The sequence below is a fragment of the Solanum dulcamara genome, chromosome 4 (genome assembly GCF_947179165.1).
Source record: "Solanum dulcamara chromosome 4, daSolDulc1.2, whole genome shotgun sequence".
NCBI classification, from domain to species: domain Eukaryota; kingdom Viridiplantae; phylum Streptophyta; class Magnoliopsida; order Solanales; family Solanaceae; genus Solanum; species Solanum dulcamara.
The window spans coordinates 28,571,001-28,584,620 of record NC_077240.1 but is presented as its reverse complement, the minus strand read 5'-3'; the positions used below and the strand labels follow the sequence as shown (position 1 = coordinate 28,584,620).

The 13,620-nt window shown below is 34.9% G+C and overlaps 2 protein-coding genes across 9 annotated transcripts in view; one reads left to right on the top strand and one right to left on the bottom strand.

The window, feature by feature from the left end:
• Nucleotides 1-851: 851 nt before the first annotated feature.
• Nucleotides 852-13,620, bottom strand: part of LOC129887195 (AP-5 complex subunit mu) — a 32,695-nt gene continuing 19,926 nt past the window's right edge. For 6 of the 8 annotated variants that reach the window (XM_055962187.1, XM_055962191.1, XM_055962186.1 and 3 more), the window contains exons 8-9: nt 7,061-7,108; nt 6,384-6,943 (exon numbers count right to left, since the gene is read on the bottom strand). In XM_055962187.1, coding sequence (XP_055818162.1) covers nt 6,872-6,943; nt 7,061-7,108 — 120 coding nt within the window. In that variant the 3' untranslated portion in view covers nt 6,384-6,871. Of the gene's footprint in view, nt 1,121-5,639; nt 5,868-6,383; nt 6,944-7,060; nt 7,109-13,620 lie in introns of those variants that run through there. The other 2 variants (XR_008766304.1, XR_008766305.1) reach the window with 2 other exon arrangements.
• Nucleotides 4,809-6,061, top strand: LOC129887196 (probable galacturonosyltransferase-like 4). The gene has a single exon (XM_055962192.1). It carries the CDS (start codon nt 4,809-4,811, stop codon nt 5,901-5,903), a length of 1,095 nt encoding a protein of 364 aa, XP_055818167.1. The 3' UTR covers nt 5,904-6,061.

The following is a 13,620-nucleotide window of genomic DNA, read 5'->3' as shown; positions in this document are numbered from 1 at the left end:
AGTACTGCATATGCTTCAAAACAACTGAAAGTGCATGATATGAACTACTCCACACATAATTTGATGTTGGTCGTAGTTATATTTACCTTGAAGATTTGGAGGCATTATCTGTACGAGATGCATCAGGAATCACCGCAATCATCAATACATATTCAGAAGGAATTGAATTTAAGAAAACATAGATAATTTGAGTTACTTCAGAATTATGACATCGCTATCATATATTATTCGAGCAGGGTGAATATAATAGTGGATGCATTTAGTAGGAAATCAACCTACATTGGTAGTTTGGAACTCCTAACAGTTGAGGACCATCCTTTGGCCAGGGATATTAATGACTTGGCTTACTGATTTAGTGAAATAGGTTTTGAAGAAATAATTTTCTTTTATCCTCTTGTTTATCCAATTATGCTAGCAATACAATGTGATCCAAGGAAGTCAAACCTATGGTAAACTCTTCTGGTTGAGAAGAGAATGACTCTAGAGAACCTACGAGTCGTTCGATCTATTCCAAATTAATTTTTTTTTTCTTCACTGAGTCGTTACTTACCTACTTCTCTTTTATTACAACCCCCGCAAAAAAGGAGAGCATTCCAACTTACACAAAAATTGTCTTTTTTAATCGAGCCACAATATGTATTTAAGATAAAATGTGCAATGAACAGTTATGAGGCGCAATTTTGGTTTATTACACTGATTTTAACTATACTTTGACCTATTTATTAACATCTTAGTTCTATTATTTTATGTCACGATTTAAAAATCGAGTGTAATGACACGTCTCTTATCCCACCTAGACAGGTAAGTCTAAAGAACCCTCAACGAGGATAAAAGCAGAAGTACAAAGAAAATAAGATCTAAACATAACATAAGCTTTGCGTAAATCATAATATGTTTGAGACACTCCCTAGAACCTGGTGTCACGTGTACAAGCCACTAATTAATACAATTAATTCAAAAAAAAATACAAGTCTAAATGTCTACAATGCTGGAATAGAATAAGACATATTCAAGACCATGCGACGTCTGCCAGAATGACAAGCAGCTACCTCAAAAGACTCCAATAAAGGCCTCGAACGAAAATGCAGGAGGAGTGATCAAGACGATCCGGGCTCGTATCCTACACAAGTGTAGAAAGCAAGGAAGTGAGTATCAAAATCACAACAGTTTTAGCAAGCATCCCTAGCTGACCCTAAGTAAAGAAATGGCGAACACAAGTACCCTAACACACCATCCGAACCTCCACCTACTACAACCTACATAGGAATCATGACCAATCCATCCTAATAGTTTCATAAATAGTAAGGGCGACACAATATAGGTGATACACCATAATTCACATAATCAAAGTCTTCATAATATCATTACTACATTCCATAATCAACAGCCACGGTACAATATCACTCATAAAGGTCAAGCAAGGTAACAAGGTGTTATGCAATGCAATACAATGATATATAGTGTGATGCATGTAGCCTATCGATGCACACCAGCTGCACAAGCATCACGGGATCAATGGGGTAACTCGCGAGATCCATATACCGGCTGGAATCATTTTTCATCGATATAATAATCAATACACTCCTGTTGCACAAGCATCACGCGACTTATGGAGATTCACGAGGTCCATGTACCCGCCGAAATAATTTACCATCGGCATAACACTTGTCAGAACCATATTTCATCGGCATATCAAGGATACAAAGCTAATAATAGTGTCTCGGAACTAATGCAAATAGGCACATTCATATGCATAATGAGAGGATGACGAAGTTCACATCAACAACAACAGTTCATCGAGAATCATGGTTACCCATCAAAAATGGGATCAATATCAGGGCACATCACACTTTAATAATTCAATGATTTCATTTTACCCCACATGGTCATCACTAGCACTCGGACAACCTTTGATAACAAGTAGAATAGTATGAAGACCTTCACCATTTCCCATTACTCTCAAACACACACAAATAAGGCATACAAGGTTTAACACACTTTAAAGAAGGTTAAAGAGGTCCCCTTTACGTCAGGCCTTCGAATCTACAAAATATAATCAAATATAAAATCCTCATAAGAAAACATGAACAATGATACCCATTTTGTTATTTTTGAAAATTGGGTCCAAATTGACTCCAAAAAGTCAAACCCAAAGGCTAAGGGCAAATCTGAAATTTTTATAGAAAAACATGTTGCACAAAGATTTAGGATCTCACACACGAAATTGTATTGAATAAATGAGTTAGAAATCATCCGCAATTGCCCATAATATCAAATTTAAAGTTCAGGAGAAAACTCCCAATTTTTGGAATTGAAATCACTAATTTGATTTTAAAATCAAGAACTAATAAATGGATAATGAAGGATAAACTCACTTACCTAAAAGATTTATCTTGAAAATCCTCTTTAAAATCGCTTCCCTAGAGCTCTCAAGGTTCAACAATGATGAAATGGGAAAGAAATCACGTTTTTAGAGATTTCATTAAACTTTTAAGGGTTTTCTCTCCACGAACGTGGCCACTACTCCTCGAACGAGGAAGCTATTCACCAAGACCATTCGCGGACACGTATACTACCCCGCGAACGCGAAGGTCAACACCCTAACCCATCTGCGATCACGGAGGCCAGACCACGATACCCTTCGCGACGCGGCCTAGATCTGCCAATGCGAAAGAGGCACCAGAACCAAAACACAGCAACACCAAGGTGCAAAAAAAATCACTGAATGGATCATCGAGATTCGTTCGAAACCCCGTGCACACAACCCAACTATGTTACCCAATTAAATTTGACGTTATGGATTCAATAGAATCATCGAAATACGAATCTGAGTTATCCTTGACCCGGCACTCGCCAAGGCCACTACTAACCAACTTTCTCCAAAAAGACCAAATCGACCTTGGAACACCTAAGCCTAAAATCACCTCCTAAATTTAACGAAATCAACAAAAGTCAAATTCGAACTCCGAATGATGACCAAAGTCAAACTTGACCTTACCTCCATTACTAGGGGTGTACATGGACCGGGTTGGTTCGGATTTTTACAAACCAAACCAAATCATTTGTGTTGGGTTATTAAATCTATAAACCAAACCAAACCAATAAAAGTCGGGTTTTTCGATATCAATTTTTTTCGGGTTTTTTGGGTTTTTTCGGATTTTTTTGAGTTTCTCGGGTTTTTCATAGTATCTAATAAAAAGCACAGAGCAGTGCTTCTTAAAAAGAGTTTTAGTACAAAATATCAACATATAAGATGGAGGCAGAACACTGTTTGAAGTTTTAAATTTATAATATAACTTTATAAGATGGGCTTTTTTGTATATTATTTAGATGGGCTTCTCAAGTCCAAATCTAAATGTAAGAAAGAAAACAAAAATTATGAAAAATTTTAAAAAAATATTTATAAATTACATTTTAATAAATATTTTTATGTATAACATAATTTAAAAGTAGTATATCTATAATCGGGTCGATTTGGGTTCGATTTAACTTTTTTTAGTTAAAACCAAACCAACCTTATAATGGTCGGGGTTTTTTTCCAAACATCAAACCAAGTCAAACCAAACCACTAGTCGGATTTTTTTCCGGTTTGATTCAGTTTGTCGGTTTGGTGCGGTTTATCGGTTTGCCCTGTACAGCCCTATCCACTACAATTACAACTCAAGAGTCCAAATCCCCATAAAAACCTTGGAACTAAAAACAACAACTCTCCTACACCAAATTACGCATTTCGGAGCAGATGAAATTAACGAAATTTCATTCCGAGTCTCATAGCTTTGGATGACGATTAAAAACACTTTTAACAACTTAAAGCTTTGAAAACTCAAAAACTTCAAAAAACCTCAACTTTTTCGATCCGATTTTAATTTTTAACCTCATATATTAATCAAATATTACTCAAGGCAACTATCGAAAAGGGTAAAATCATAATTTTCTAGATATTTTCAAAAATGACCTTCAAGGTCATTACATTTTATGATTTTAAAGAAATTAGATGTTTGATGTTTATCTTTCACTTGGAATTTCATCCGAGCAAAAGGAAAACTATTAAAGTCCTCCATATTGCAAAAACTAAGGAATAGCCTTTTTAGATGTGTGCATACGACCATTTATGTGCAAAATTCTTGTATAGGTAATCGCTTGGTTCATTATCATGATAAGATTTTACACAAATCTAAAAAAAAAAAATAGAATTATAACTTAACTAATAAATCCTTTATTAATTCTCTAATCTTTATTTATTTACTTTCTCTTAATTCTAAAATAATTAATATTAAAGGCAAAATTGGAAAAAAAATAATTATTTCGCTCTTGATTTTTAAAATTGACAAGTATTTAGAAATAACTATATAGAATACATGACAATCAAAAAGGAACGGAGAGAATAATAATTTAAGTCATTGAAATTTGAAAGTAAACGTTCGCACTTGCAAAGAGATCGGTTCTTCCTACATTTAAAAATAACCAAATGCCACATAATTGCAAAAGTTTTGCATTGGCAATAATTTAGGACATAGAAAATAAATCAATGTAGTTGAAAAAATATCGCTTCTCCCTACATTTTATGATCAAAATTCACATAATTGTTGTATACACTTAATAGAACCACTAATATAGAGTATTTACTAAAAATAACTCCATTAACAACGTCGTCTAATGGCCATTTTTCTCTCTAAAAGTTACTTTCTTTTGAGTTGAGTCAACCACGTATTGAACACGGATTAAGACTCTCCCACCCCTTTTGACATCCATATTATTAACCCAAGAAAGAAAGAAAAAAGAAAACAAGAAATGTAGCTTAAGGAAGGATGGCCTTTTGGAACAAAAATGTCCCCTCTTCTTCATCATCTTCTAAATATTTTCCAATCCTGGGCCTACTTTCCCTCATCCTCTTGCATCCTACCACCACCACCACTACCACCTCTTTTGCTAATGCCATTCGCTTTGTTGCCATCCAAAAACCTACCTCTGATGACATTCCTTCCTTCCGGGAGGCACCTGCCTTTCGCAATGGCAACTCATGCAGCTCCCGCGACGTAGATAAGATCCAAATAGTAATGCCTGTTGATGCCAATTATATTAGGGGCACCATGGCTGCAGTGTTGTCTATTTTGCAACATTCAACATGTCCAGAAAACACTTCCTTTCATTTTCTTTCCATCCATCTTGAACCTGAGATAATTTCCCTCATCAACTCTACTTTCCCTTACCTTAACTACAAAATCTACCATTTTCATCCTAATCGTGTCAGGGGAAAGATATCCAAGTCTATTAGACAAGCCTTGGATCAACCTCTAAACTATGCAAGAATTTACCTCTCAGATATTCTCCCAAAGGACGTGCACCGTGTTATCTACCTAGACTCGGATATCATTGTTGTGGATGATATTGCCAAGTTATGGGGGGTGGATTTGGGAGATAAAGTCCTGGCAGCACCTGAATATTGTCATGCTAACTTTACAAACTATTTTACAGACACATTTTGGTCGGACTTGAATTTGGCGAAAACATTTGAAGGCAGGCGTCCATGTTACTTCAACACAGGTGTAATGGTGATGAATCTTGATGAATGGAGGAAAGGAGGGTACGCCCAAAAAATTGAAGAATGGATGTTAATACAAAAGCAAAGAAGAATTTACCATTTGGGGTCGTTGCCTCCAATTTTGCTTGTGTTTGCAGGAAACATTGAGGCAGTTGATCATAGGTGGAACCAACATGGTTTAGGTGGTGACAACCTTGAAGGTAAATGTAGGGGACTTCACCCAGGACCCATAAGCCTATTGCATTGGAGTGGCAAGGGTAAGCCATGGTTGAGACTGGATGCCAGAAAGCCCTGTACCATCGATTACTTGTGGGCCCCGTACGATCTGTATCGTTCATCCAGAGTTGCGTTAGAAGAGTAACTGAGAGCTGAATAGAACTCGAGATAGATTGATATAAAGAAATTGCTGCATTTGAAAATGAAATGGTGCAAGAAGTACCAACACCGATGCAATATAATTGCATGATAAGACATTATCAAGGAAGAATAATTAAGATTACAGCTAATAGTCCTAAGGCTTGAGATGTAGAATCCCTAGGCCTTGTAAATCTGAAGAATGAAGCTAAAGGAGTCTTCAGGGTATATTAGACAACGATAGCTAAGAAAGGAACTCACAAATGTGGAATGAACTTAATTGTTCTCCCATTATTAGAATTTGTACATTCGCCATTCTTGATTGTAAAGGTAAAGTGTTAATTTTGATTGTTCCCTTCATGAATCCGTAGGTACGTTCACAACAGAAATAGACTTATACCGCTATATCTTCAAACATACCCAGGTCTTTCAGTCAAAAAGGACTCCAATTCAATGAACTCCGGGGTCTACACAAATTAGAAAGCAATTCAACAAGAGCTAGAAATCCCAGCATCTTTCTAGTTTTATAGAAGTTGAATGAAGCAAAGGAAAGCTGCTGATCAAGTTTCTTGCAAAAGCATGTGTAATAGCAGGAAGGCACGAGACTCGGTTTCTTAAGCAACAGAAGAGTATCTTTCACCTAGTAGAAAAACCAAGGAAACACAAGCACGTGTGCAGTTAGGTCTCATAACCTATACAGCTAACTAATTATGTATGACCTGAGTATCCACGACGTAGCTGCACACGTCTCAAGTAATCTTGTCCCACATATACCAAATGCCAAGAAACAAGAGTCATCCACTTCCCAGTTGTACAATGTAACTGCAACAGGAACTCGTCACAGTACACGATCCCACAATACATCTCTTTTGCATACAGCCTCTTTGACGCCCACCTCTCAACTCAGCAACCATCCAACAAGTTACCATCTGCTATTGCTCCGAATCAGATACGCCAACAATATATTTTGCAACACTATGATTTGGGTGTGGCAGCAACCGGACATTTTCCTAATGTGTTCCACAAAATATAATCCCCAGAAGTCACCTGTGACAATCATAGCAAAGTCAAGACAATTAAAATATTATAGCAACCCAAAAGATAGGCTTGATTGCAGATGTCGAACAGGCCAGGAATATGCTATTTCACTAACAATGAAAATACCTGAGTTGAAAATTCCACGGGTGCTTTAACAGCAGGGAAAATGCTTACCTGCAAAGGCTCATCGCATTAAGAGTAACAGTGAGTATAAAAACAGAAAATGGAAAGTGCATAAGAATCTGAGTTAATATCTCAATAGGTCACTCAACTTTAAAATTTTATCTAGCAAAGTCATTGAGATTTGTTTTGTATCAACAAAATCACTCAACTTACTTGAATCAATAAAATCACTCAGCTAAATTTAACATTAAAAAAAATTGACATGACAAAATAAAATAATTTTTTATTCCATGTTCATGATTAAAATAATAAACAAATGGCTCAAAATTACTATTTCATTATAGGATAGTACAAAATTCAAGATAAAAGATAAATTTAAGTATGACGCCATTCATTTTTATAAATTATCAATAAAATATTTTCTCAAAGTTTAACGCCTGACATATATTATAATATGCTCTTGAACTCATGAAGTCTGGTTATCTTCCAAAATCGGCAGAGACCCATTATCGTGGGGTGATCATGATCCAGAGGAGTACTGGCCAGAGAGGTTCCTGAATAGTGATATTGATTTCAAAAGGATTAAACTTTGAGTTGATTCCCTTGGGAGCTGGCAGAAGGCGCTGCCCAGGAATTGCCTTTTCTATTATGGCGAATGAGCTAGCATTAGCAAACCTTGTGCACAAGTTCAATTTTGCATTACCAAAAGGGATAGAAGAGGAGGATTTGGACATGACTGAATGCCTCGCTGTAATAGTTTACTCCCTTTTTGGATGTTTTGTACATCTCTTTTATGTTCTTGTATGCAAAATTTATTGTTTGAACATGTTCCACAGATAATATCAATAAGCCAAAAACATCAAGCTATTCTCAATGTAAGGACCAAAAGATGTGTGTTACTTCTCTGACACTAATAAGCCATCTTGTTGTTTGATAAAAACTATCCAACTAAAGCTTTTTCATATTTAGTTGTTATATAATTGATTGCAAATAAGAGGAAAAAGAAGCCTAGTATTATGATGTTTTTTTTCCTCTCAACAAACTGTGATATAATATTATGCAGTCATAGAGGTAGAATTTTATTGATCTAACTATTTTGGAAGAGAACTAGACTTCATGAGTTCAAGGAGCATGACAGACGTTAAGCCAACTTTAAGATAATATTTTATTGATAATTTATAAAATGAACGGCGTCATACATAAATTTATATCTTTTATCTTGAATTTTATACTATTCTATAATGTAGTAGTAATTTTGAGCCATTTGTTTATTATTTTAATCATGAAAATGACAAAAAAATTATTTTGTCATGTCAATTTTTTTATAATGATAAATTTAGTTGAGTGATTTTTATTGATACAAAACCCTAAGCTGAGTGATTTTATTGATAAAAAACAAAATTCAATGACACTGCTAAATAAGTTCCAAAGTTGAATGACCTTTTGAGATAATATACCACATTCCACCAATCATATTGATTTGATTAGCTTACTGTTCGCGACAAATTTCGCTTACGGATTAACTATGACTGAGCAACTTCTCACAGCACAAACCTAAGGCTGATAATTAGAGTTCAAGTATTATCTTAAACCTTGAGCCCTTCTTTATTTATCTTAAATATGAATGAACTATACAACATTATACAAGATAAAACTTCATGGTGCAAGCTACTTGCAAGTGATATCGTGTTAATGACAACAATAATGAAGAACTCAATTAGAAGTTGAAACAGTGGAGAAACACTCTAGAGAATAAGGGCTTTAAAATAAACAGAAGACAAAATTTAGCCCCCTTATAACCAAGGTGAATGAAATTAAACGTGATTGTGGTGCCCAAATACAAATAATGTAGATACATAAACAGAGTCTTTCAAGCGAATGACATGACCAATGAAGATGTAATACAAATAATTAAAATTGGATTACTAAAAAGGAAGAACTGGTACCAGAGTTTGCTGACAAAAAAGGAGTGATATGGGAGTACTATGCAACATGGATATACCTAACTGCATGAAAGGAAGATCTATTTTGTAGAACTGCCACCACCATACGGACCTAAACTAATGGACAACTATGAACAATTAAGTGTACCAGATAATAGGGTACAACATTATGGGGAACAATGGAATTTGCTTTAAAAAAAATGCTTGGTGTAAAATTCAGAGAATTTGAAGATAGATAAACATGCTAAAAGAAGAATTAGCTGTGAAAAAAATGTAGTAGGGGCATACGGTGTCCTATTCTTAAAAGGACAGAAAAGTATCGAATATTTAAGAAAAGGTACAAGTAGAGAAAATTTTCATAAGACAAAAAATAGATAATATTGGAAAAGGAAGAAATATAGAACTTCATGTAGAAAAAAGAGATGTAGATACCATGCTAGCCATCAAGAAGGACACTAAGCTAATGAGTGCCCAAACAGGAATAAGAAAGAAAATAAATAGCAAATAACACTATGCTAATGACTGTCCAAACAGGAATAAGAAAGAAAATAACCTGCAAATAAAGTGTATGGAAACTTTAGAAGAAGTAAATTTATTATCAGAAGAAGATAGTAGTAATGACCTTAGGAATTATAGTCCATAAGAAAAAGGTGGTCTTAAACTTCTAACAAGAGATACTATTTGATCCAAACACTTCTGAAAGAATTTCAAGAGAAGATTTAGACTTAAGAATAAAGGATACATACGAACAACAATATTCTAAACGAGAAGAAGGGGAAAAAAAATTGTGTCCTTGTTCCTAGTTCTTTCAAAACTTATTCTTCTTTATTCTGGAACTCTAGGTTATGTTATTTCCTTTTTGTACTTGATCAAATTCCATACATAATTCTTGGGGTAATGTTATCTCTCTTTTTTTATGAAACTGGTAACGGTGTTATCTCTCTTTTATTCCTAATTGGTTCATATTCTAAAAAACTAAGTATTTTGGTATTAAGCATTTTTTACTTCCTAGCTTATCTTTTATCACATGTTTACCAGTAAAAGCATAAACTATCTTGGTTGTTACAGTTATACTTATTTCATCACTATTGGATTCCATATCAATTCCATGTATAATAATTACTAACACTTGATTTAATTTGGTTATCTCTTAATACTATTGAAATTTGGAAGTATTGTAAATTTTACCTTTTGATATATAAGTTCCCTCTCAGTATTGCTATTACACTATCCATTAAATACTTGTTATTCTATCATCTGCTAAGTATATTTCCATAATCATCTCCCAAGTATATTTCCATCGGAAGTATATAATCCTTCTTGACAATATGCTTTCATCATAATTTGTATTCCTCCAATATATGTACTAGCTATGTGAACCTCTTTCCCTTCTAATCCATTCCAAAAAGAATGACCTCTTTCTAAATTTGGAAACAAATTAACTTAAGCTTCCCATTTTACCCTTACTAAGAAGCTTTTTGAGCCACACAACACGATGTCATGTTTAAGACCACAAGTTCAAAAAGAATAATATCCATACAAATGTTATGGCTTGTTTAGAACCACAAGTAGCGGTCCGGGTATTTAAGAACTTCGGTTCGGTACTTCAGTATTCGGTTCATCAATTGTATATACCAAATATCGTACCAAAGTTTGTTCTGTATGGTTCGGTATTTCTTGTTCGGTTCATTATGGTTTGAGTATGGCTTCAGTTTTTGGAATTCAAGACCTAGCTTTAGAAAAAAAGGAAACTTCAAAAATTAAATGTAATCAAAATCTTGCCCAAAATTCTTGCTCGGTTTCTCGTCCTAGGTAGAAATTCCCTGAATTGTTCATTAAGATAATCAAAGGAATCGAGGAGACATGTTATATTCAGTCTCAAATTATAGTGCAGATTATTACTTCCAGCAGTCTGATGTATGAACAAGTTTAAAATTTATAAAAATTCTAGAAGGGAAAGAACATTTCTGATTACGAACAAACCATGAGTTCATGACCAACTAAATAGCTCAATACTTCAATTGGATTAGCTATGCTATAGAAATAATACTATTATTTCTATTGTGGTAATATAAAAGAGAGGAATAAAGAGAGATTTAAAGTGAGATGGAGAATAAGAGAAGAAAAGTAGTCGCCTGTTAAACCAAGCTTTGCCGGTCAGAGGAGTTCTCTACACAGTACAAAGAAATGATAATAACATAGAGAGAAAACCTAAGAGGTTAACCGGGTATTAAAAAAAAGACTTGGGTAGCTGGACTCAAATTTTAATTGGGCTATTTATATATATAGTTATATACTTAAGAAGTTTAGTATTTCACTGATATCCTAATACCGAAAACCAAAGAACCGAATTAATTCGGTTAGATTCGGTTCGGTCCGGTTTTACGGGTTTTATGCCCACCCCTGACCACAAGCTTCAAAAGCCTTCATTTCTTTCTTAAACTCTGTGCTCAGTCAAATAGGTTCACAAAAATTGAAACGGAGGGAGTAACTTCTTTAGAAAAAAATCTTGTTTTATTAATTCTTCACTTACTATTGGAATTTTTACCTTGTGTCATTGCATATATCTTATATGTGCATATACTTGCTTATGAACTACACAATATGTATTTTTTTCCTTTTTAAAATACAGTTGTTCATATCTATCTTTTATTCTCAAGTATAAATCTTCTCTTGAATTATTTCACAAGTTTTTGGGTCAAATATTAATCTATGTCTGAGAGCACCTTCTTCTTCTCTTATTTCTTCATTGGGGTTACTCATTATCACTATCAATCACTATTTTCAAATAATTTTTCTTAAGAAAATCACCATTTCATATCGACTATAATCACTAAGGTCATTACCACTATCTTCTTCTCGTATTAAATTATCTTCTGAAGTTTTCATAAACTTCATTTGTTGTTTATTTTCTTTCTTATTCCTATTTGGACACTCATTAGCATAGCGTTCTTCATGGCGAGCATTGAAATGGAGGCTCGCATCCAGAGTCTTATGTGATAAGAGGGTATCACCTAAACTTAAAGGCAAGCTCTATAGAGTGGTGGTTAGACCAGCAATGTTGTATAGGTAGAGTGTTGGCGAGTCAAGAACTCCCACATTCAGATGAAGGTGGCAGAGATGAGGATATTGTGATGGATGTGTGGGTTTACTAGGAGAGATAGAATTAAAATTGAGAATATCCAAGACAAGATGGGAGTGACTTCGGTGGAAGACGAGATGTGAGAAGCTAGGTTGAGATGGTTTGGACATGTGATGAGGAGATGCTCGGATGCCCAGTGCAGAAGTGTGAAAGGTTAGCTATAGATGGATTCAATAGAGGTAGACCGAAGAAGTATTAGGAAAAGCTGATTAGACAGGATATGACGCAGTTGCATCTTACTGAGGACATGACCTTAAGTAGAAGATTAGTAGGTAGGAGCGCATTGTCTTGTTGCCCTTACTAATAGTCGTAGCGCTGCGCTTCTAGTCTCTAGTTCTTCGATTTTTGTTGACATTTGTTGTTTCGTGTAATACAATTGTAGTATTATTTTGTTGTAGTACTATTCTGCTACTATTTGTTGTTTTGTTACTAGCTATTGTCTCTTGTACTTCCATTACATCTTTTTTTAGTATGTTTTTGTCTTGAGTTGAGGGTCTATCGAAAACAATCATTCTACCTCACCCTTGAGATAAAGGTAAGGTCTGTGAACATTCTACCCTCCCCAGACCCCACTTTGAGAATGAACTAGGTATGTTGTTGATGTTGTATGCCTAAGACAAGAAATTTGTTTTATCTACATCTCTATTTTTGAGAAGGAGCATCTACATCTCTTTTCCGCGAGGGGGTTTCTATGGCAATGTTTGGAGGCTAAAGGTGTACCTAAGGCTTACATTAGGGCAACTAGGACATATATGATAATGCCAATGCCCGAGTGAGAACAGTGGGAGGTGACTCAGACCACTTCCCACCCATGATGGGATTACACCAGTGATCAGCTCTTAGCCCATTTCTATTTGTCTTGGTGATGGATGAACTAAATTGGCATATTCAAGGAGAGTTACCATGGTGTATGCTGCGTTTTTCTTTCCAAAATTTCCAAATGGGCATCCCTGTCCAGTGTTTTGCTTTCAATATGAAGAACAAAACGACAGACAAGAATGTTTTCTTCGAAAAATTATAGAAAAAATAAAATTTATGGAAGCGTTCTTGTCCGTCATTTTTAAAGAGACGTTTTACGTGGAAAATGGAAATGCAACAAGGCTATTTACCATGAAAGTGACTGCGTCATTTTCGGCCTTTTTTTTAGTAGTCCATACTTGATTTTTGATATGCTTACTCGAGTCGAGGGTCTATTGGAAACAGTCTCTCTATGTTCACAAGGTAGGGGTAAGGTTGCATACACATCACCCTCCCCAGATTCCACTTGTGGGATTTTATTGGGTATGTCGTTGTTGGGGGTTCTATGTTTCTTCTTTTGCCAATAGTGTCTATATTTTATCTTACATCTCCTTGGAAATTCTCTTCACTTTTACCTTTTTCTAATATATTAGATGATTTTTATACCCTAGGCACAGTACACTTGTATGCCCCTACTTTTTCGTTTTCTTCATAAGGATTCCGATTTTAGCATGTTTATA

What these genes read in the sequence shown, in the direction of transcription:
- LOC129887196 (XM_055962192.1), top strand. Translation starts at nt 4,809, where the DNA reads ATGGCCTTTTGGAACAAAAATGTCCCCTCTTCTTCATCATCTTCTAAA.